The following is a 25,755-nucleotide window of genomic DNA, read 5'->3' on the forward strand; positions in this document are numbered from 1 at the left end:
ACAGAAACCGGGAATGAAAACGTAAAAATTCTCATGATTTCTGCACCGCCATGACAATATAACCCCTCCCCCCCAGCCTAATATTACATAGGTCTACCCCATAGCCCTGGAGCCCGTAACCCTGTGATGTGTCCCACCTGACCCCATAGCCCTGTGATGTGTCCCCCGGACCCCATAGCCCTGTGATGTGTCCCCCGGACCCCATAGCCCTGTGATGTGTCCCCCGGACCCCATAGCCCTGTGATGTGTCCCCCGGACCCCATAGCCCTGTGATGTGTCCCCCGGACCCCATAGCCCTGTGATGTGTCCCCCAGAGCCTGGACCCCATAGCCCTGTGATGTGTCCCCCCAGACCCCATAGCCCTGTGATGTGTCCCCCGGACCCCATAGCCCTGTGATGTGTCCCCCAGAGCCTGGACCCCATAGCCTGTGGTGTCCCCCGGACCCCATAGCCCTGTGATGTGTCCCCCAGAGCCTGGACCCCATAGCCCTGTGATGTGTCCCCCAGAGCCTGGACCCCATAGCCCTGTGATGTGTCCCCCGGACCCCATAGCCCTGTGATGTGTCCCACCTGACCCCATAGCCTGTGATGTGTCCCCCCAGACCCCATAGCCCTGTGATGTGTCCCCCCAGACCCCATAGCCCTGTGATGTGTCCCCCAGAGCCCATAGCCTGTGATGTGTCCCCCAGAGCCTGGACCCCATAGCCTGTGATGTGTCCCCCCAGACCCCATAGCCTGTGATGTGTCCCCCCAGACCCCATAGCCCTTTGATGTGTCCCCCCAGACCCCATAGCCCTGTGATGTGTCCCCCCAGACCCCATAGCCCTGTGATGTGTCCCCCAGACCCCATAGCCCTGTGATGTGCCCCCCCAGAACCCCATAGCCTGTGATGAGTCCCCCCAGACCCCATAGCCCTGTGATGTGTCCCCCCAGACCCCATAGCCCTGTGATGTGTCCCCCAGAGCCTGGACCCCATAGCCTGTGATGTGTCCCCCCAGACCCCATAGCCCTGTGATGAGTCCCCCCGGACCCTATAGCCCTGTGATAAGTTGCCCAGAGCCTGGACTTCATAGCCTTATGACGTGTCCCCATGGATCTGGACCCCATAGCCCTGTGATGTGCTCCCCCGGACCCCATCGCCCTGTGATGTGTCCCCCAGACCCCATAGCCCTGTAATGTGTTCCCCCGGACCCATCGCCCTGTGATGTGTTCCCCCGGACCCCATAGCCCTGTGATGTGTTCCCCCGGACCCCATAGCCCTGTGATGTGTTCCCCCGGACCCCATAGCCCTGTGATAAGTCTCCCGCACCCCATAGCCCTGTGGTAAGTCCCCCAGAGCCTAGACTTCATAGCCTTATGACGTGTCCCCATGGATCTGGACCCCATAGCCCAGTGACATGTCCCCCAAGTCCATTATATATAACATTGCGGCCTCCTTGTCTTAGGAGTTGGGGTCTCCCATCACAGGGACCCTGGAAACAAGAAAACATAAAAAAGCTTGTGAATCCAATGTGGTGAGATGAGAAATATTACAGCATAAAGCCTTTTTCAGATTTAGCCTTTTTTTTATCTTTTCCCCTTTTTGGAGCATCTCCTTTATACATGTGGCGCGGTTTATGCCACGCCCCCTGATGAGAAGAGACAACAAATGGCGGCAGGTGCTTGCTAACAATTAGCCATTTGGGAAAAGGTTTTGCCTAAAATACAACAAATAACGATATGAGTGGAAGCGCTGGCGCCCCCCGGGGGGCAGTTTGTTGCCAGAAATAAAAGTCTCTTCAGTCATTCTACTCACGGAGGTGATTGGCAGCAAGGGGACAGGCCAGGGCGGCGGCGGTATACTCGGCCACGTTATAATTATTCACTTCTTAGCTTTGTGGCTTTTGTCTTTCTTAGAAATCCTGAGACAACTTAGAATCACAGGAGCTGCAAAACAAGGATTTCCTATGAGAGGAAGCAGCATCTGCTGAGCGCACTCACGGGAGAGGGTCCTGCCCCCCCGCGCCAACACCTCTTAACCCTTCTCCTGCCAGAAGGCCGATGGCTGTGGGGACCTATCCCCTCCCGCTCCTGCTGAATCCTAATGATCGGACAGCAGCTGCTACCACAAAGAGGGGGGCAGCATTGACCCACAATTATATGAGACCCCTGTACTGTCCTCAGGGATTATCACTCAGCTTTCCTTGAGTCCTGAATGGAAAATCTGCAAAATTTAAGCAGACACACATACACAGATATATAAATCCATATCCAATTGCAATAAACTTTAAATTACATTCATAATAGAAGTGGATGTTGCATTGCTTCATTGGCAGGTTTACCATTCAGAAGTCTGGGAAAGCTGGGTGAACAAGGCATGAAATATCTTACTAATACTAATTCAGTATGCTAGCTTTATCCATGTCTGGAAAAGCTGGGTGACAAGAAACATGGCTGCCGTGTCAGACAGGAGGATGTTGCCAATTCAGGAATCATGAAAAGGTGACAACTTCTGAAAGAATTATAGTGAAAGTCTTATCTGTTGTCACCCAGCTTTCCTTGAGTCCTGAAGAGAAAATCCACCAGTCATTCAGCAAAACAGAAGCAGATTGTGTGTGTGTGTGTATATATATATATATATATATATATGAAAATAATAAGAGCCGACAGCATAGGTTACCACACAGCTTTCCCTAAGTCCTGAATGGAAACCCTGTAGATGACTGCTACAGATTTAGGCTGGCAAAGCTGGGTGAATACCATAGACGCTGAACAAGAGTCTAGAACAAGATATACACAATGCAAGGATATCTGCAGGAAAGCTGGGTGACAACCTATGCACTGTTTGTTAGAGTTATCTGTGTCCGTCAAAGCTGGGTGACAACCCCCATGGCTGCCACGAAAGACAGGAGGATGCATTAGCGCAATAACTAGGAAGAGTTGCCATTCAGGAGGAAAGATGGTTTGTGGCCTGTACAGGAGATGGCCTTATATGCGGTCACCCAGCTTTCCCAGAAACAGATGTAACTATATAAAGAAGAGGACAGCTCTGTGACTAACACTGGGTAGCGACTTCTTACAGGGGAAAACCACATGTAAAAACAAACAAACAAAAAAAACACTAAACGAGGCGGCGGTGCGACTGCCAGTCAGGTCAGAGCCGGAGCCCACAGATATTTGTGAAGAGTGACATCATCAGGATCCAGCCACCCGATGACATCACTCATCCCCAGTGAATTACACTGAAATATCAGCTCAGGCTTCTATAACGGACGGATGACAATAGGATGAGACATCGGTGCGACCGAGGAGGAGACGGCTGATGAAACGTCCATTAAATATTGAATCTGCTGATACATACCTGGCAGCAGCGGGTGGGGTGATGTCATCAGACAACTCTAGAAGGATGACATCATCATCAGCAGCAGCAGAAAGAGAAAAAAGAAACATAAATATGACATGAGATGATCACATAAATAGAAAAGCCCAATGGTCCCCAATGTAAAGCACCATGGTGGGAGAAATCACACAAAGCCGAGAAAATGCCAAGAAATAATAAAGCTCAGAAATAACAAAAAAAATTTACACCACGTGTCACCCAAAATCTACACCAAACACCCTACAACAGCGCCCCCTCACCTGTGGCTCTATAACTGGGGTACAACTACAACTCCCAGCAAGCTCCAGAGATGCAGGATGGGAAGACGGCCCTACAATGTCACCCAACACGCGGCCCCCAAAATACAAGAGACCCCTCACCCACATATAACACTGCCCTTGTTGTCCATAGCAACCAATCACAGCTCAGCTTTCATGTCTCACATTGCTCTGGTAAAATGAAAGCTGAGCAGTGATTGGCTGTTATGGGCAACAGCTTGATAAATCTGACCTATAAGAACCCCCCAAACCTACCTCACACCATATACAGCCCGCCATACCAAATGACCCCAGGGTCACTGTGCACTGTATTTACCTCACACCATATACAGCCCGCCATACCAAATGACCCCAGGGTCACTATGCACTGTATTTACCTCACACCATATACAGCCCGCCATACCAAATGACCCCAGGGTCACTGTGCACTGTATTTACCTCACACCATATACAGCCCGCCATACCAAATGACCCCAGGGTCACTGTGCACTGTATTTACCTCACACCATATACAGCCCGCCATACCAAATGACCCCAGGGTCACTGTGCACTGTATTTACCTCACACCATATACAGCCCGCCATACCAAATGACCCCAGGGTCACTGTGTACTGTATTTACCTCACACCATATACAGCCAGCCATACCAAATGACCCCAGGGTCACTGTGCACTGTATTTACCTCACACCATATACAGCCCGCCATACCAAATGACCCCAGGGTCACTGTGCACTGTATTTACCTCACACCATATACAGCCCGCCATACCAAATGACCCCAGGGTCACTGTGCACTGTATTTACCTCACACCATATACAGCCAGCCATAGCAAATGACCCCAGGGTCACTGTGCACTGTATTTACCTCACACCATATACAGCCCGCCATACCAAATGACCCCAGGGTCACTGTGCACTGTATTTACCTCACACCATATACAGCCCGCCATACCAAATGACCCCAGGGTCACTGTGCACTGTATTTACCTCACACCATATACAGCCCGCCATACCAAATGACCCCAGGGTCACTGTGTACTGTATTTACCTCACACCATATACAGCCAGCCATAGCAAATGACCCCAGGGTCACTGTGCACTGTATTTACCTCACACCATATACAGCCCGCCATACCAAATGACCCCAGGGTCACTGTGCACTGTATTTACCTCACACCATATACAGCCCGCCATACCAAATGACCCCAGGGTCACTGTGTACTGTATTTACCTCACACCATATACAGCCAGCCATAGCAAATGACCCCAGGGTCACTGTGCACTGTATTTACCTCACACCATATACAGCCCGCCATACCAAATGACCCCAGGGTCACTGTGCACTGTATTTACCTCACACCATATGACCACAGGGTCACTGTGCACTGTATTTACCTCACACCATATACAGCCAGCCATAGCAAATGACCCCAGGGTCACTGTGCACTGTATTTACCTCACACCATATACAGCCCGCCATACCAAATGACCCCAGGGTCACTGTGCACTGTATTTACCTCACACCATATGACCCCAGGGTCACTGTGCACTGTATTTACCTCACACCATATACAGCCAGCCATAGCAAATTACCTCAGGGTCACTGTGCACTGTATTTACCTCACACCATATACAGCCCACCATACCAAATTACCCCAGGGTCACTGTGCACTGTATTTACCTCACACCATATACAGCCAGCTATACCAGATCACCCTGTGTTACTCTCCACTGTATTTACATACACCCCATTCCCCCGCATATCCCCCCAGTAACCTCTCCTCCCTCCTAACACCCCCATATCACCCCAGTAACCCCTCCTCCCTCTGTACACCCCCATATCACCCCAGTAACCCCTCCTCCCTCTGTACACCCCCATATCACCCCAGTAATCCCTCCTCCCTCCGTACACCCCCCATATCACCCCAGTAACCCCTCCTCCCACTGTACACCCCCATATCACCCCAGTAACCCCTCCTCCCACTGTACACCCCCATATCACCCCAGTAACCCCTCCTCCCTCCGTACACCCCCATATCACCCCAGTAACCCCTCCTCCCTCCGTACACCCCCATATCACCCCAGTAACCCCTCCTCCCTCTGTACACCCCCCTATCCCCCCAGTAACCCATCCTCCCTCTGTACCCCACCATATCTCTTCTGTACACCGCCCATATCACCCAAGTAACCCCTCCTCCATCTGTACACCCCCATATCACCCCAGTAACCCCTCCATACACCACCATATCACCCTAGTAACCCCCCCACACACATCTCCATACCACCTCCTCCCTCCATACACCCCCATATCACCCCAGTAACCCCTCCATACACTCCCATATCACCCCAGTAACCCCTTCATACACCCCCATATCCCCCTCCATACATCCCCATACCACCTCCTCCCTCCATACACCCCCTTATCACCCCAGTGACCCCTCCTCCCTCTATACACCCCCATACTACCTTCTCCCTCCATACCATCTCCTCCTCCATACACTCCCATATCCCCCCCAGTTACCCCTCCATACACCCCCATACCACCTCCTCCCTCCATACACCCCCAGTTACCCCTCCCTACATCCCCATACCACCTCCTCCCTCCATACACCCCAGTGACCCCTCCTCCCTCTATACACCCCCATACTACCTTCTCCCTCCATACCATCTCCTCCTCCATACACTCCTATATCCCCCCAGTTACCCCTCCCTACATCCCCATACCACCTCCTCCCTCCATACACCCCCATATTCCCCCAGTTACCCCTTCATACACCCCCATACCACCTCCTCCCTCCATACACCCCCAGTTACCCCTCCCTACATCCCCATACCACCTCCTCCCTCCATACACCCCAGTGACCCCTCCTCCCTCTATACACCCCCATACTACCTTCTCCCTCCATACCATCTCCTCCTCCATACACTCCTATATCCCCCCAGTTACCCCTTCATACACCCCCATACCACCTCCTTCCTCCATACACCCCCATATCCCCCCAGTTACCCCTCCATACCACCTCCTCCCTCCATACACCCCCATATCCCCCGTTACCCCTCCATACACCCCGTTACCCCTCCATACACCCCCATACCACCTCCTCCCTCCATACACCCCCATATCCCCCCAGTTACCCCTCCATACACCCCCAGTTACCCCTCCATACACCCCCATACCACCTCCTCCTCCATACACCCCCATATCCCCCCAGTTACCCCTCCATACACCCCCATACCACCTCCTCCTCCATACACCCCCATATCCCCCCAGTTACCCCTCCATACCACCTCCTCCTCCATACACCCCCATATCCCCCCAGTTACCCCTCCATACACCCCCATACCACCTCCTCCCTCCATACACCCCCATACCACCTCCTCCCTCCATACACTCCATACACCCCCAGTTACCCCTCCATACACCCCCATACCACCTCCTCCTCCATACACCCCCATATCCCCCCAGTTACCCCTCCATACACCCCCATACCACCTCCTCCTCCATACACTCCCATATCAGCCGGGTAACCCCTCCATACACCCCCATACCATCTCCTCCTCCATACACTCCCATATCCCCCCAGTTACCCCTCCATACACCCCCATACCACCTCCTCCCTCCATACCACCTCCTCCCTCCATACACCCCCATACCACCTCCTCCCTCCATACACCCCCATATCCCCCAGTTACATCTCCATACACCCCCATACCACCTCCTCCCTCCATACACCCCTATACCACCTCCTCCCTCCATACACCCCGTTACCCCTCCATACACCCCCATACCACCTCCTCCTCCATACACCCCATATCCCCCCAGTTACCCCTCTATACACCCCCATACCACCTCCTCCCTCCATACACCCCCATACCACCTCCTCCCTCCATACACTCCATACACCCCCAGTTACCCCTCCATACACCCCCATACCACCTCCTCCTCCATACACCCCCATATCCCCCCAGTTACCCCTCCATACACCCCCATACCACCTCCTCCTCCATACACTCCCATATCAGCCGGGTAACCCCTCCATACACCCCCATACCATCTCCTCCTCCATACACTCCCATATCCCCCCAGTTACCCCTCCATACACCCCCATACCACCTCCTCCCTCCATACACCCCCATACCACCTCCTCCTCCATACACCCCCATATCCCCCCAGTTAACCCTCCATACACCCCCAGTTACCCCTCCATACCACCTCCTCCTCCATACACCCCCATATCCCCCCAGTTACCCCTCCATACACCCCCATCCTCCATACACCCCCATATCCCCCCAGTTACCCCTCCATACACCCCCATACCACCTCCTCCCTCCATACACCCCCATACCACCTCCTCCCTCCATACACCCCCATATCCCCCAGTTACATCTCCATACACCCCCATACCACCTCCTCCTCCATACACCCCCATATCCCCCCAGTTACCCCTCCATACACCCCCAGTTACCCCTCCATACACCCCCATATCCCCCCAGTTAACCCTCCATACACCCCCAGTTACCCCTCCATACCACCTCCTCCCTCCATACACCCCCATATCCCCCCAGTTACTCCTCCATACACCCCCAGTTACCCCTCCATACACCCCCAGTTACCCCTCCATACACCCCCATATCCCCCGTTACCCCTCCATACACCCCGTTACCCCTCCATACACCCCCATACCACCTCCTCCCTCCATACACCCCCATATCCCCCCAGTTACTCCTCCATACACCCCCAGTTACCCCTCCATACACCCCCATACCACCTCCTCCTCCATACACCCCCATATCCCCCCAGTTACCACTCCATACACCCCCATATCCCCCCAGTTAACCCTCCATACACCCCCAGTTACCCCTCCATACACCCCCATATCCCCCCAGTTAACCCTCCATACACCCCCAGTTACCCCTCCATACCACCTCCTCCCTCCATACACCCCCATATCCCCCCAGTTACTCCTCCATACACCCCCAGTTACCCCTCCATACACCCCCATACCACCTCCTCCTCCATACACCCCCATATCCCCCCAGTTAACCCTCCATACACCCCCAGTTACCCCTCCATACCACCTCCTCCCTCCACACCCCCCCCCCCATATCCCCCCAGTTACCCCTCCATACACCCCCAGTTACCCCTCCATACCACCTCCTCCTCCATTCACCCCCATATCCCCCCAGTTACCCCTCCATACACCCCTCGATACCACCTCCTCCTCCATACACTCCCATATCAGCCGAGTAACCGCTCCATATTGCTGCGGATCCGAGTCCTCACTGATTACACAGGGGAAATCCGCGACAGATTACACGTGACGTCATACATCCCGCCCGCCATCTGCTGCGGATTCCCGTGCGGAATCTGTGCAGCCAATCCGCCTGGTGTGCTCGGACCCTGCCAGGTGCGGATCCGCCTCATATTATCTGCAGTCCCTAAAGTGTGAAGTTGTCTTTCCCCCTCCCTAACAAACTTCCATCCCGTGCTGGGACTACAACTCCCAGCATGCCCCGGGACGCCGCTCATGCAGCAGGCAGGGAATTTCAAACAAAAGAGTTTCCCCGCACGTTGCTGGCGCTGCCGCCGGGGGGCGTGTCCGTGAGGGGAGAGGCGGGTCCGGTGTGAGGAGGGGGCGGGTCCGGCGCTTAGCCTCCTCCCTCCTCCTCTCCCACTGTCTCCCTCTCTCCCTCTCTCTCTCTCTCCTCTGGTTCCTCTCTCTTGCCCCTCTTCTTTGTTCCCTAGCCTTTGTTAGCCATGCCTAGCCTGGTGGTATCAGGGATGATGGAAAGGAATGGGCATGGCATGGCAGACCTCACCAAGGACAGGGTGCTGGAGGATGACCGAGCCCTGCAGATCGCCCTGGACCAACTCTGCCTGCTGGGGCTGGGGGAGACAGAAGAAGACACCAACAACAACAACAACAGCAGCAGCACCAACAGCAGCAGCTCGAGCAGCGGGCAGCAGCAGCCCCACAAGGCCGGGGAGAGCAAGCTGTGTGCCCTGTACAAGGAGGCAGAGCTGCGGCTCAAGAGTTCCAACACCACGGAGTGTGTGCCCGTGCCCAGCTCCGAACACGTGGCTGAGATTGTGGGCAGACAAGGTGAGCTGGCTCCTTTGTCTCCATCACTGCACCATGTGGGCACCTGGGGGGCATGCATGCTGGGTGCCCCCTCCCCCGCTGACACCCTCCCAAAACAAAGGCTTCTCACAAACTTCAGGGGGCATTGTTGTGGGCTCTCCTTTTGTTTGGGGAGGTTGTCAGCCACACACACCCCCCTGGCCCTGGCGCTGGGTACCCGTCATCTGTGCCATGTGCCGCTCCTGTCTTCACGCTCTGTCATGTGTTTCTATTTATTCTGTGTTTTATGTTTTTTTTTTATATATGTTTTTTTGGGGGGAGGGGGGGGGGTGCTGGTGCAGATTTGGGGGTCCAGGTGTTGTGTTGCCCCTGCCCGCTGTGGTGCCCTCCATGTGGCAGGGCTTGTTGGCGTGATCCTTTTGTTGTCTCGGCACTCTTTCCATTGTCTCCGGCATGTGGGCACTTCCTGAGAGATGCTGTGGGAAAAGTTTATGTAAGGATACGCCGCTGCAGTCTGTCTGTGCCGAACGTGCAGCCTCCAGTGTGCGCCGCCGGCTCGGGGTCTCAAGACACGACCCCCCCACTAGGATCCGGGACGCTGTGGCGGCTGTGGGCACGGTGCACACTACAGCAGATTGTCGCCTTTGTTTAGGAGTCCTAAGTGCTGATGGTTGGAGGGGAGGAGGAGGAGGGGGGTTGTGGTGTCCAGGAAGGGGATGATGAGGTTCCTACATGACTTTGGGACCCGCACAACTTCCTCGCTTATCATGTGATTCAGCTCTTAGGAGTTGGGGGAAACTTGTGTCGGTGGTGGTCCCGCCATTGCCTCCAGCCTTATTTTTGAAGCCAGGCTTTTGTTCTCGGCTACAGGGATTAGGGGAGGACTTGTCAGGGTTAAAATGATACCACACCCACCTCCCCGCACACAAGCTTTCCCAATGTTTAGGGATGGATGGATCCCGCACCACCAAATAGCACTCCATATCCCGGGGCACTGCAGACAGGCGTTTGTTGTCTGGAGGGTACTCATATTAGAAGAATAGTCTGTCCCGCAGAGCTGACAATCCACAATGGACCCCCCTTCCTAAAACTGACTGATCTACAAGTAACCAACAGAACCATAGGGAAACCAGATCACTAAACATTAGCCTAGGCCTTTGGTGCCCATGTGGCTGGGACTGTATCAGGAGAAGTTTTGGGTGGGTGTGTGCGGGAGCTGGCATCTCTCCGGAGCCCAACTCTCTGGCGTTGGCTTCATGATGGGGTCATGTGGGTCTCCATGTAAATACTCTGGGTTGGGGGTCTTCTCTCCATGTCTAGGAGTTGCGTCTGTAGCATGTTCTGTGTAACCTTTACCCTCTGCAGATATTGGGAGGATAGTGTGGGGGGCTGCAGTGGTGTGTGCAGTGTTCTTCGGACCCCTCATCCCCACCCCCTTTACAAAAACCTGCCTTTCCTAGAGTGATGGATGACATGACATCACCAGCATTTTCGCATTGTCCTTTGTGTTGTTTTTGGAGTTTATTGGGTCTTTTGGAGACTTTCTGCCCGGGCACCATCATGACTGGGCACCTACACAATGTCTATAGGAGTTCTTTATGTTGGTGGCTTTGTGACATTCCCTACAGCCCTTCTCCATCTTCCCGCACACACCCACTTGGGAACCAAAAAAAAAAACCCCAACCTTTCGCCTGTACCAAGTACATGGTGAGGATTGGCCTGCACCAGCTCGGTAAACTTGAATTATAGCCCAGGAGAGCTGTCAAGTTGAGTCTTTGTTCATTGGGGCACGTGCTTTCATCCTGACTACTAGTCTCTGTACTGTTATATGGTCAAAGCCTCTTCCAAAAACATCTCGCCCCCGAGGAGGCCTGAGTGATGTTGTGGGAAATGGCGGAGATGGCACAGGGGAACCAAAACACAAATGAACCGTGGCCACCATGTGCTGGAGACGGAGGAGGGTTCTACAACAAAGCCTGCTCATTATGTGGTGCAGACGGCGTGTCACCAAATTGAGCAACTCTCATAGTAGCCGAGATCATTTGTGCGTCTCGTTCTCCACCGTTGTGTCTCGGAAATGGCTGTGAGATGTGGAGACGAGAGGGTAGAAGATGAGGAGTTGTAGACACTTGTCAAATTATGCAACTGCGGGCGGTGGGGCTGATGTGCGGCTCGCAGGCATTGTTCTCCAGGAGCCATTCTCTTCAGGTTTAGGTAGTTTTGTGCCGTGCATTCCTAAATTTTGGAGGCAGGTAACCTGTGAGCAGTGGTGCGGCAGTGGCGTGCTGTAGTGCAGGAAGTCAGGTTTTGCAGGCTCTTTGTCTGGAGAAATAGAGACTTTTCTCCTCCTCTGCACATGTGCTACAGGGATGCAGAAATTGTCCCAGCTTTTGTCTGGAGGAGCAACAAAAAAAAAAAAAAAACACCTCCCCACCACGCTGCATCTCTGTCCGCCGTCCAGTCAGTGTCGTCACTGAGCGCAGCAGGAGGCTCATCTCAATAATTCACCTCCAAATCTTAGGAACCACTAACTCCCTGGGACCAGAGACTTAACGTTGACCCGGGGCAGAGAGCGGGCCCAAAAACAACAACAGGCATGGCCACTACTTGTGAACAAAGGGACCATGGGGATGTTCACTATGTGCAAGGCAAAAGTGGGGTCAGAACTCCTAGAAGTGGTTGTCTGTTAACCCTTTAGTACCCATGGCAAAGGTTGAGAGCAAGGCACTCTCGTAAATTCGGATGTAATTATTTTTTTTCGGATTTGATTGATAAACTTTACTGAAATCCCAGTTTCCCTCAGCTATTGAGAATTTGGCTTATTAAGTGTATATCGCCCTTTGTTGTATTGCCATTTGACAACTAGACAAAAGGTAGAATTTGCACCATTTTTTCCCCCAGCGTGCGAATTGCGCAGGTTGTAGCGAAAACAGTTAGGGGGGTGTGGTCCTTATTTTACAGTCGCGAAGAGAGCCATGCGTGTTTCTAGGAAGGCATTGCAGAGGAGCGCAGCAGACATTTAGGAAATTATGGAGGCGGGGATCGTCGTACCTCTGGTTTTTGACACTCTTCTATATAAACCAATTGTAAAATTTCACAGTTTTATATATTTTTTTTTAATGATCCATGGTGATTTTTTTTTTCCCCAATATTTTTTGTTAAGAGGTTTATTAAAGGATAAAAAAAATGTGATATGTTTTACAAATGGATGAGGACCTATGTGAAGGGCTCGGGATAGACAAGTAATCTTTGATTTGATAAGGTGTCTATTGTGTCGGGAATCGATTCCTGGGTGGGTGGGAGTGACGGCGTGTTGTGGAATCCGACATAAAAGGAGGCGTGTTATGGGGGGAATACTAAGTTTATTCTGTGAACCTATGATTGTACATCTTGTAAATTGTTGACTTGTGTGACCCCGATCAGCCACTTATGACCCGAGCAGCCCCTTACATCCTGAACAGTCCCTTACAGGAGGCCCGGAGATAGGAAGACTGATTTTCGGCAGTTTTATGGTTAGATTGATCGTTGTAAATTGTGATCACAATGAATGAACCCTTTAAGGTTTTTGTATTCAGAATATTCCAGGGATCTCTACGCTGGCAGCATTGGCATGCACGTGGCTTGGCGCTGCGTCTATAGATCTTAATGACTCTCTGCAGCACCCCCTTAGAAACCTAGATCGAAGCAATTATATCAGTCATCTCTCTGATAGGAGGATCGTGCTATTGGTGGTTTAGGCTGGGTGGTGGCGTTGGTGGGCGTGGTGATGGTTGGCAGCAGCATACTCACGCGGTCAATGGAGCAGGCGCAGTGTTGGTAAACACATGGCACACTTTGGTGTGGAGCGACATGTTGACGGGAAGGTGGAGTGACACCTATTGCGTTTGTCTCTTAACTCTTCAGACCTGCGCTAACTTTAATAACCCCTTCTTCCAACTTCCTAAGTCATGGAAAAAGTTTTTCCCCCCTATCATTGCAGCCTGAGCAGATGCATCGAGTTGGTGTTTTTGACCTTTGCCCTTGCAGATTCATAGTCATAGTCAATACGGTTGAAAAAAGACAAGATCAAGTTGAAAAAAGATCAAGTTCAACCAACGAGGGGAGGGATGATAAGTTCTATACATATGCATTTATATTATTTTGGTCTAAGATTCACGTGGGCTAATGTTCTTTTTTTTTTTTTTTTATGAGGGTTTTCTAGATGTCAATGCATGATGTGAAATCAGGTGCTGGGTGGCAGCACAAGGGTTGATTTCAGAGTCCTCGCTAAGTTTGGTTCTTATATATTTGGGGCCTCAGTGGGGAGCCTATATCTGCGTATAGGACATCTGGTTACTACGGCTTATCTGCCTGCCATACGAGACGTGCGAGCATCTGGCCGCTGCACCATCTCAATCACATGGGATATAGTTACTTGGGGAGAGCCAATCGTCTGTGCCCACCTCAGTGACAAGGGGCCCTTGTTGACCCTTCCTATTGTTCTTTGGGAGACTTAATATTTTTTTATCTTTCTGCGTCATGCCTGATTGACTCACCCAATGAATAGGGCACTTGATCTGGAGAATCGGTATGGTTGAAGAATAATACCACGATGGGCCGACCACAAGGGATAATCATGCCTGATCATGATAGGATGGACTTTGATCTTTACCAGACTGTAAAACCTTCTCGGGTTCCTTTGGTGGGGAGGAGGAAGGCAGAGGACAAGTTTTGTAAGAAAATGTATACTCAACTATTGTTCCATCTGTTAGACAGTGTCAGCCCCTGGGTGGGTGGAAGACGTAGGGACCACCAGCATGAAGCAAGATCCAGGTGCCTGATGGATCAGGTCAAAAATCCATCTACAGAGTCCGGGTTACAGAGGTCGATTTTTAGGTGGAAACGTTTCTTTCTCAAAAGCAAATAACGTAAGGAGGAATATTAGGATGCTTCTTTGTTGTGCATTGGGCAACCCCACCCATTCCCCCAGCCCACTCCCCCCCCCCCCTTTCCCGTCACCCTCTCGTATCCATCTCATGTTGATCTTCTCTTGGCTGCTAGCCAACCCCGAGTAAAGCCAATTTTAGCATTTAAAAATGACTCAAGGAGATGTATTTGCAACCTGCATCTATTAGCGAGATAGTGTCAAGTCATTTGGCACCTACGTTGGCCCATACATGTCCTCCTCATGATGTTCTTCATGGCAGGATGCCAAGATGATGGGAGATTACAGTCCACCTTATACACCGTCCATACAGATCCCCCCCTTCCTCAGGCTTCTACCCCATGTAGATGGCTTCTACGTCTATGTGGTGAGAGGTGTCACCAAATACCAAGATGCATGAGTTATCAGCAGTCATGGTTGGATTGTTTCGGCATCAGTGATTGTGGTGGGAAACAAATAGGCGTGACGGAATGCTCACCAGGGTGCAGGAGCTATCAGCAGTGATGGTTGGATTGTGGTGGGAGACAAATGGGTGTCACCAAATGGTCACTGTGGTGGGGAAGTGGGGCAAATAGGTATCACCAAATGCCCACCAGGGTACAGGGGCTATGGCAGTGATGGTGGAAAGTTTTTAATACTTGATCAGGGTGGTCTTACACATTAGGATGCTATTTCCCAAAATTGCTTGTTTCCTACTTTTTTTTCCCCCCTCTGTGTTTGGTAGGAAATATTTTTACTTGTTAGAATTGTCCGAGTATAACAGACGATTGTGTTTGGGCAGCACTTCACCCATTGGGTCTGAAGGAGCGAGACGTGCGGACTATGTACAGCAGCTGAGGCCTTTGTGCCTGTAATACAGGGGTGTGTCAACAGACACGGGAGCGTGCTTATAATCACCAGTGTAATGTTATATCGCTACAGTGATTGTTCGTGGCCCTCTAACCTCTATGTTCTGTATTGTCCTCTATCTGACAGCAGATGTTTGGGTTGGAGCAGCTCAAGTATAAAATCATTGGAAAGACAAAGTTTTAGGCAAGAATTCTGCACAGGCATGAAAAACAGAACTGTGCTGACCTGTGAACTCTTCACCGTTCCACCATTGCTGGCACTACGATGTGTTCTGCCAGACGCACTGTGAGGACGTTCCCGTACCCTACTTGCCGCTGCAGCCAATCACTAGCCTCAGCGGTGAGGTACGGCACATAGAGGAGGGCTCAGCTTGTTAGTTGGAACCTTGGAAAGCTGGGTGACATCTTTGTGGGAGCCGTGGTGATGGCCATATTGGAATCGCTGATGAACGACTAAATAGAATTTTCTACCTGTACCTTTATACCCTTTCTTCATTCTCGAGACGTGTTTGTATTAGTGTTACATTCGCTTGAACAATTCTCCAGCATCTTTCTTATGTCTCTGCGCTGTGCCGTCCTCCTGTCACACCTTCTAGACATTTAAGAATAAATTGACAACTAGGTGTCACTGGGGGGGGGGGGGGGGGTTCCCTATGCAGTGACCCTCTCCAATCAGAGCGAACATCCCCCCTTAAGGTGGATGTACACCTTTAATAACTGACAACCTAATATTGTTCAAGTGTCAGTTATCTCCCCCATAGTGGCAGGTACGACCAACAAAAGTATAAAGTGTTTGGGGACCTTTAGACAGGTGGAGTGCTAACACCCATTTCCAGATCAGATTACAGTGAAATGGCTCAGTGTAGAGTTTTGTAGAAAGGTGACCGTATACAGTAAAAGCCGTCAGAACACCACATAAAATTGCATTAAAAAGTCAGGGTGGTCCTCTCAAGGAGGTGGTCTTCTGGAAAGGTATTTAGTAAAACAGAATTGCTGACAGATCCTCTTTTTTTTATTATTTCTTCATGGAGCTCCCTCGCTTCCAGAGCGCTGAACAGATGATAAGGGGTTAACCTACAGGTACAGAATAGTAAATGACAGACTCACATATAGGGAGGACCCTGATCCATAGGGAGAGAAGGCCCTGCTCATGAGAGCTTCCATAGGGAGAGAAGGCCCTGCTCATGAGAGCTTCCATAGGGAGAGAAGGCCCTGCTCATGAGAGCTTCCATAGGGAGAGAAGGCCCTGCTCATGAGAGCTTCCATAGGGAGAGAAGGCCCTGCTCATGAGAGCTTCCATAGGGAGAGAAGGCCCTGCTCATGAGAGCTTCCATAGGGAGAGAAGGCCCTGCTCATGAGAGCTTCCATAGGGAGAGAAGGCCCTGCTCATGAGAGCTTCCATAGGGAGAGAAGGCCCTGCTCATGAGAGCTTCCATAGGGAGAGAAGGCCCTGCTCATGAGAGCTTCCATAGGGAGAGAAGGCCCTGCTCATGAGAGCTTCCATAGGGAGAGAGGGCCCTGCTCATGAGAGCTTCCATAGGGAGAGAAGGCCCTGCTCATGAGAGCTTCCATAGGGAGAGAAGGCCCTGCTCATGAGAGCTTCCATAGGGAGAGAAGGCCCTGCTCATGAGAGCTTCCATAGGGAGAGAAGGCCCTGCTCATGAGAGCTTCCATAGGGAGAGAAGGCCCTGCTCATGAGAGCCTATATAGAGAGAGGACCATGCTCATGAGAGCTTCCATAGGGAGAGAAGGCCCTGCTCATGAGAGCTTCCATAGGGAGAGAAGGCCCTGCTCATGAGAGCTTCCATAGGGAGAGAAGGCCCTGTTCTTTGAGGGGTGTTATATTGGGAGAGAGGGCCCTGCCCTTTGGGGGGTGTTATATAGCGAGAGAGGACCCTACCTGTAGGGGGGGTTGCATAGAGAGAGGACCCTGACTGTGCGTGGGTAGGTTACATAGGGAGAGAGGACCCTGCCTGCAAGGGTATCCAACCGTACCTGAGGAGTTATCTAACCATTTACATAAAAAAGCTACATAAAATGGTGTAAATTACAAGTCATACTCTTCACTATCATTCCATCATTCCCTGATTCCCATCAGACACTATACTTTCTGGTCTCTCTCGATACAGACATGTAACCGCTGCGGCCAATCACTGTAGCATCACACAGTAGTTGTGTGATTGGATGCAGCAGTTACATGTCCAGAGGGACCAGGAGACCTCAGCATGAGAGTGGGCCCTGTCCGCAAGAGCTTCCATAGGGAGGGAGGACTCTGCCCGAGAGTGCTTACATAGGGAGAGAGGACCCTGTCTGCCACGGATTACATAAGGAGAGAGGACCCTGTCTGCCACGGATTACATAGGGAGAGAGGACCCTGTCTGCCACGGATTACATAGGGAGAGAGGACCCTGTCTGCCACGGATTACATAGGGAGAGAGGACCCTGTCTGCCACGGATTACATAGGGAGAGAGGACCCTGTCTGCCACAGATTACATAGGGAGAGAGGACCCTGTCTGCCACGGATTACATAGGGAGAGAGGACCCTGTCTGCCACGGATTACATAGGGAGAGAGGACCCTGTCTGCCACGGATTACATAGGGAGAGAGGACTCTGCCCGAGAGTGCTTACATAGGGAGAGAGGACCCTGTCTGCCACAGATTACATAGGGAGAGAGGACCCTGTCTGCCACGGATTACATAGGGAGAGAGGACCCTGTCTGCCACGGATTACATAGGGAGAGAGGACCCTGTCTGCCACGGATTACATAGGGAGAGAGGACCCTGTCTGCCACGGATTACATAGGGAGAGAGGACTCTGCCCGAGAGTGCTTACATAGGGAGAGAGGACCCTGTCTGCCACGGATTACATAGGGAGAGAGGACCCTGTCTGCCATGGATTACATAGGGAGAGAGGACCCTGTCTGCCATGGATTACATAGGGAGAGAGGACCCTGTCTGCCATGGATTACATAGGGGGAGAGGGCCCTGCCCATGATGGATTACATAGGGGGAGAGGGAGGACCCTGCCCACAAGGGTATCCAGTCCTCCTCAAGAAGTTCTCTAACCATTTACATAAAAAACCCTGCATGAAATGGTGTAAATTAGAAGTCATACTTGCCATACTGATCCCCTGCACTACCCATTCCATCACATTCTATACTTCCTGGTCTCTCTCTATACAGACAAGTAACTGCTGCGGCCAATCACTAGTGCCACACAGTTGTAGTCAGTGATTGGATGCCACAGTTACATGTCCAGGGGGACCAGGAGACCTCAGGACGAGAGTGGTGGGGGATCTATGAGGTGACAATGGCTTCTTTTATTATTATACACCATTACTAGGTGTTTTAGAAATACTTTAAGTGGCCGGACAACCCCTTTAATTCAGTCCTTTCAGTGCGACCTAATTCTTGAGCTGGAAAGCTGAGTCATGTCTGGTTGCTAGGAATACATTGCTTAGCAACCACAGTCACATGGTGGCACGTCTCTAGTAACCAGTCTGTCTGAGATTACTCGGGTCAAATGAGGCTTCATAGGACTCAGTAACTATATTGTGCAAAGATAAATGTGATCTGACAATGCCTTTAAGTGGACATTCCCTTTAAGCCAATCTACAATGCTTATTGTTGTCCCTCTTTGCTGTCGCCCTCTTTTAGGTGGATGTGTACGCGACCCATCCGTATAACTTGGGGCGATATCGGAGGCAGAGGACAGGTGTGAGGGAGGGGACGCCGCAGTAACCTCTGTAACCCCAGTGACTCAGACGTGTTGTTTTGTCCACAGAGGTAGAAGGACCTTCAGATTATCCACCCCCTTGGGAGACTATCCCGAGGAGGTCAGATAATACGGCTGTCTAATGACGGCAGATGATACGGGACATATGCCGTTGTTGACACAGCTTGTGGCGTACGGTCTCCCATATGCGCTGTACGTATGGATATAGACACACATTGTGCGCAGTGCCAGTCCTGTCCCGTTCGCCCAGCCTTGGTGAGATTGTATGAAATCCTTTGTGGCCGTCCCTGGCCCCCTCACACGCCCTCCCCAGAGAATGAGGCCTTTTCAGAAGGGATTAATTCAACCTTCTTGCAGCAAGTGAGACTCTCAGGCCGCCGCAGTTAACCTGTTCGTGGCCCGTACCCTCTCTGGACAGTCTGGAATTTCCTTTCTTTTATGGGACTATAGGGTTAAAAATTAATATAAAAAAAAGACAACTGGAAAAGACTGCGGACGAACCTTGCCTAATTTTTCCTTGAATGTTAGCGGGTATATTGTCCCAAATCAGAAACAAATAAAGGGGAAGGGGGTGTCGGCCATTTTGTGGTCATTTAGGTAAATGTAGTTTGCCGACTCTTTGGGGGTAATCAACATCTCGGAAATTTGAGGTGTGATATGTTGGCAACCAGTTTTATGGACTGGACCCGTTTTATCGGCTTGTGATTTGTGTCCTCTGTGATGTCATGAAGATTGATTAGGAGCACAAAATGGCTGCCTCCGCTGTGAGAGGATCCTGTGTGCCCCAAACACGATGTGAGAGGATCTGGTGTGCCCCAAACACAATGTGAGAGCATCCGGTGTGCCCCAAGAACGATGTGAGAGGATCCTGTGTGCTCCAAATGTGATGTGAGAGGATCCGGTGTGCCCCAAACACGATGTGAGAGGATCCAGCGTGCCCCAAACAGGCTCCACATTACTAAGCATTGGTTTTTGGGGATTTCCTCAGGAGATTATAGGATCTTTGTATAATGGACAGATTGAATGGGCAGTAATGGCAGATCATTTTACTGTTCTATTAGGTTGTATGTATGTGTATTATGTTATATGGATGTGTATATGTTATTTATTAGGTTGTATGTATAGTAGGTTGTGTGTATGTGTACTGGGTTGTATAAATGTGTATAGGTCATTACATGATATGGATGTATATAGGTTATTAGGTTATATGTATGTGTTATAGGTTGTGTGTATAGGTTATTAGGTAATATGTATGTGTGTATGTGTATAGGTTATTAGGTGACATGTGTATTAGGTGATATGTATGTGTATAGGTTATTAGAGATGATCGAACAGCGCTGATGTTCACGTTCGTACGAACTCGAACCATCGGTATTTGACTTCCACAGTCTTCTCGTTCCGTGGGGAAGGTGGAGACAGCCTGATTCCCGCCTGGAAAACAGGACTACAACCTATGGCCCTTCGGGCTGTCTCCACCTTCCCCACGGAACGAGAAGACTGCGGGAGTCAAATATAGATGGTTCGAGTTCGTACGAACCTGAACATCAGCGATATGTATTTGTATAGGTTATTAGGGGATATGTATGTGTATTGGTTATTAGGGGATATGTATGTGTATTGGTTATTAGGGGATATGTATATGTACAGGTTATTAGAGGATATGTATGTGTATAGGTTATTAGGGGATATGTATAGTTTATTAGATTATATGTATGTGTATGAGGTGATATGTATGTGTATAGGTTATTAGGTGATATGTATGTATATTAGTTGATATGTATGTGTAATAGGTTATTAGGTGATACTTATGTGTATTAGTTGATATGTATGTGTATAGGTTTTTAGGTTATATGTATGTGTATATGTTATTAGGTGATATGTATGTGTAATAGGTCATTAGGTTATATGTATGTGTATAGGTTATTAGGTGATATGTATGTGTATTAGTTGATATGAATGTGTATAGGTTATTAGGTGATATGTATGTGTATAGGTTATTAGGTGATATGTATGTGTATTAGTTGATATGAATGTGTATAGGTTATTAGGTGATATGTATGTGTATAGGTTGATATCTATGTGAATAGGTTATTAGGTGATATGTATGTGTATAGGTTATTAGGTGATATGTATGTGTATTAGTTGATATGAATGTGTATAGGTTATTAGGTAATATGTATGTGTATAGGTTGATATCTATGTGAATAGGTTATTAGGTGATATGTATGTGTATAGGTTATTTGGTGATGTGTATGTGTATTAGGTGATATCTATGTGAATAGGTTATTAGGTGATATGTATGTGTATTAGTTGATATCTATGTAAATAGGTTATTAGGTTATATGTATGTGTATTAGTTGATATGAATGTGTATAGGTTATTAGGTTATATGTATAGATTGCGTATATGTGTTATAAGTTATATTTAGGTCATAACGTCTACAGCCATGATTGGAGGCCTATATAAGGTGAACCTGGTTGACCACAATTCATGGGGACGACTTTATTTTCATCTGGTTTAATAACAAGAACTTGTAGTATTTATAGGACCCTTTTACAGGAATATTGGTAAATGATCAGTCTGACCAGTCCGGAGAGTGTCTGATCCATCACCGTAGCTGTTGGGCGTCCCAGTGACACGTGTTAAACATGTCCAATTATTTATTCAATGTATGAATGTTGTGTTATAAGGTTGGGGTTTATGAGGCTGATTTTATGAGGGTACGGGGACAAGCGGCAGACCCTCCCCCCTTAAATCTGTTAGGGGTGGGGGTCTGTGACAACCCTTATAATAAAAACCTTGAGGCTTTTAGTAGACTATTAAAGCAGACTTCATTTCCTAGAGAGCAGAGACCCTTGTGAGACGGCCAACAATGTGCGCTTTGTTTGCTCTTGGAGAGACCTAGGCAGTGTTCTGGGTAAGGGGAGGGTGGTGTTGCTAGATTAATAGCCCCCCTATAGGCTGGGTCAGTGCCTGCACCTATTAGTTAACCTCTTCTCTCCCAGGTGTGGGCTTTCCTGGCTATTGTCTGTGCAATGCGTGGGTTGTGTTGCTGTACAATAAAGTTTTATTATTCCTGACATGTAATGTCAGTCTCGTATCTATTTTTTTCAGTACTTTTATGTGCTCCTATATTTTTTCTCGCCCAGTGTGGCTGCTCTGCATCCATGTTTGGGCCATCTACCCCTTGTGGTCATTTTCCTGCCTTTATATGGTCCTGCTTTAAATCTTTTTAGTAAACTTATGAGTCACCTGGGTCTGGCACCTCTCCATTCTGCCCCCTTCTCTTAGCCTTGTCCAGCCTGTCGATGGTCTTGGAGTATTTCTTTTTTTAATCTAGACTCCCTCCTTGCTTTGTCACATCTTGGCCTTGTCCAGCTTGTTCTCTTGTCTGGTCATGTCTTGGCTCTGTCCTCCCTGCTACCCTTGTCTTGTGTTTTGGCTGTGTCCACCCTGTTGCCCTTGTAGTCTTGTTGTGTCTTGTCCTCCTCCAGCCTGCCCTCTTTGTCGTGTCTTGGCCTCCTCCAGCCTGCTTCCCTTGTCTTGACCTCCTCCAGCATGCAGCCCTTGTCGGCCTCTTCCAGGTTGCTTTGCTTGCATGTCCTTGCTGCTTCCAGCCTGTTTCCCTTGTCTTGGCCTCTTCCAGCTTGCTCCCCTTGTCTTGCCTTGGTCTCCTCCAACCTGCCCCCTAGTTGCACTTTGGCCTCCTCTAGCCTTCCTCTTTGTATCGCGTCCATCTTTTTTCCTTCCTCTTGGCTGCCCAGCTGGCTGACCACCCACCATCCCGCTTTCTCATACCTCTGTCTCCTTCCTCATCTAGGTGTATACCCAACCCGCTGCTTTATCAGGAATCCTCTGTGTGTTCGGCTCCATCTTCTCTCCATTCCCTCGTTTAACCCTTTAATTTTTTTTATGTCTGTTCTAAGTTGTCTCTGTCATCATTTCATCATTAGTAAATATACTTGGCAACCAGACATAGATGCTGATATTACTAAGGTGGTAAGGTTTGTCTTGACTTTGTGGCTTTGTTTTTGCTTATTAACAGTTTTGTGTAGTTTTTCTAACAGATTTCAATGTGTTTTTATTTTTTTTAGGTTGCAAAATCAAAGCACTAAGGGCGAAAACTAACACATACATCAAGACGCCAGTCCGAGGAGAAGAGCCAGTGTTTATGGTGACTGGACGTAGAGAGGACGTTGCCATGGCAAGACGCGAGATCATTTCTGCCGCTGAACATTTTTCCATGATAAGAGCTTCCCGGAACAAAGCCGGCAGTGCTTTCGGCAGTGCCCCAACCTTACCTGGCCAAGTCACTATTCGTGTTCGAGTCCCCTACAGAGTTGTTGGATTAGTAGTTGGACCCAAAGGAGCTACTATTAAACGGATTCAGCAGCAGACAAATACTTATATTATCACTCCAAGCCGTGACCGGGACCCGGTGTTTGAGATCACAGGAGCTCCGGGAAATGTGGAACGGGCACGAGAAGAAATCGAGACACACATTGCGGTACGAACCGGCAAAATCTTGGAATACAACAATGAGAATGACTTTCTGTCCAATAGTCCAGATTCTGGCATGGAAAGCAGATATCCAGAGAGCTGGAGAGTGCACGGTACAGCAGCTGGTTGCAAACCTCTTTCCACCTTTAGACAAAACAGCCTGGGATGCATCGGTGACTGCCCGGCAGAACCCGTGTATGAGACCCCGCGACTGAACGATCAGAATGAATTCAATTATGGCTACTTGTTCCCTAACTACAAGCAGGATGTTTATTACGGTGTGGCCGAAACTGGAGGACCCATGTGGGGTGGACAAGAGAACAACAGTCCAACCCCAAGCATCTTCACGAAGCAGCAACGTTCGGGGAGCAGTGGCGCCATCCAGACTAATGCCACACAGAGGTCTCCGGAATCCAGCCTTACTAGCTTGCCAAGGAGGAACCAAGGAGACACTCTGCCAGGCTTCACCAAACTTAATGCCACTCGGAACTCTGTTTCTGGAAGCCGGGAGTGCATGGTATGCTTTGAAAGTGAGGTCACAGCTGCACTGGTGCCCTGCGGGCACAACCTTTTTTGCATGGAGTGTGCTGTACGCATCTGCGAACGTAATGAACCGGAGTGTCCAGTTTGTCACGCGTCCGCCACTCAAGCCATAAGGATATTTTCCTAAGAGACTTCGGGAGAGGGGAGGGTTAAGAGATGATGAACTTGAGGTGCATAGAGGTCAATAAACAATATTTAAACTTCATGATAAAACTATAATCAGAACAAAAGGATATCTGAAACTTTCAATTTTTTTTATAGTTTTTGAACTTTGATGGTTAAAGAAGGGTCACAGACAGCCCTTTCCAGCAGTCACAGCTACTTTCTGGGGCCCCAGTGCCTATGTGAAACCAATTTGTTGAGTCCGGGTGTAACCTCTACATTTTTGGACTTTGTTCTCGAAATAGAAGTTTTTAAAGAGCAAATTCTTTCTATGTGACCCAGCTTTGCAAAAGATGGAGGAGCAAAAGTTGCTGCAAAACCATCAAGATATTTCTTCGACTGTTTTTATTTTTGTTTTGTTCGCTGTTTAGTCCAGCTCAGTCAGCCTCTACCGTGATCTTAACTTATGCAGCTGAAATATATCATTTTGATCTCTATAATATGGAAGGGCGGTGTGGAAAGAGGGGTCCAGCTGAGGTCAGAGATGTCCTCTTTCTATACTCCCCTTCTTAAGCACTGTAGGAGACTTACCTCTCTTGAGATAGAGCAGGCAGCGTTGGCAGATGGGCTGATACACAAACCAATGGATGCAGAACAGAGGGCACTCAGGGGTACTACCAGCCAGGTCAGATTTCAGGGCATTTCCAGGCCCCACTTTTGGTGCCCACTGATGCCTTTCTCTCACTTTCCGACTGACTAAAATATTGACGGAATTTATTTCATCATTACAAGCAAAAAAATAGAAAAAAAGACAAAAACTGTAACTATCAATCTCTGGGAATCTGCAACATGAGGACACAACGATTACCTCACACTACACACAATGCAGCTCAATCTACCGTTTGCAATTTTATGGTCATTTGCTGTAAAGAAAATTCTGAATCCAGATGTAAAATTCCTGCCGGTTTTAATTTTTAGCACCAGGACGAGAAACAAAAAAACTCAACGATCAGGACTTATCAGGACTATATGCATGGAGGTCTTGCTTTTTTTTAAGAAAATAAAAAACCAACAAAAAAAAAAAAAAGACTTTGATTTTACTGTGCACTGAAGCTGGACCATCAGGATTCCTGGTCCTCCTCTACTCAGACGACTGCCGCTTCATCTGTTCCGCCTCCGCGGCCATCCCCAGGATAATACAACCTTTTTTTTTTTCTTAATAAAGCGGGAGCACTGGTATATAGAAAGGGAGGAACACTAAACTTCCACATGTGACTACAGAACTTTTTTTGGTTTGTTTTTATTGTTATTCTTAATGAATGCAAAGAAACTAAATAACAAGGTCAATTGTTATTTTCTTCCTCTTAACTGGACCAGACGGA

The 25,755-nt window shown here is 49.4% G+C and overlaps 2 protein-coding genes across 5 annotated transcripts in view; one reads left to right on the forward strand and one right to left on the reverse strand.

Annotated features, from left to right (window-relative positions):
* Positions 1-18,625, reverse strand: part of KLHDC9 (kelch domain containing 9) — a 71,518-nt gene extending 52,893 nt beyond the window's left edge. Inside the window, exons 1-3 of one of the 4 annotated variants that reach the window (XM_069949826.1) lie at positions 18,608-18,625; positions 3,341-3,377; positions 1,796-1,926 (exon numbers count right to left, since the gene is read on the reverse strand). Coding sequence is in view for 2 of the 4 variants with exons in the window: in XM_069949824.1 (XP_069805925.1) it covers positions 3,341-3,368 (28 nt within the window). In the remaining 2 variants the exon portion in view is untranslated. Of the gene's footprint in view, positions 1-1,795; positions 1,927-3,340; positions 3,378-3,618; positions 3,713-9,456; positions 9,560-18,607 lie in introns of those variants that run through there. The other 3 variants (XM_069949825.1, XM_069949824.1, XM_069949823.1) reach the window with 3 other exon arrangements.
* Positions 9,395-24,411, forward strand: MEX3A (mex-3 RNA binding family member A). The gene is made up of 2 exons (XM_069949822.1): positions 9,395-9,740; positions 23,323-24,411. The coding sequence occupies exons 1-2, from the start codon at positions 9,395-9,397 to the stop codon at positions 24,396-24,398; spliced, it is 1,422 nt and encodes a 473-aa protein (XP_069805923.1). The 3' UTR covers positions 24,399-24,411.
* Positions 24,412-25,755: the final 1,344 nt, after the last annotated feature.

Source organism: Dendropsophus ebraccatus, chromosome 13 (assembly GCF_027789765.1).
Source record: "Dendropsophus ebraccatus isolate aDenEbr1 chromosome 13, aDenEbr1.pat, whole genome shotgun sequence".
Classification (NCBI taxonomy): Eukaryota; Metazoa; Chordata; class Amphibia; order Anura; family Hylidae; genus Dendropsophus; species Dendropsophus ebraccatus.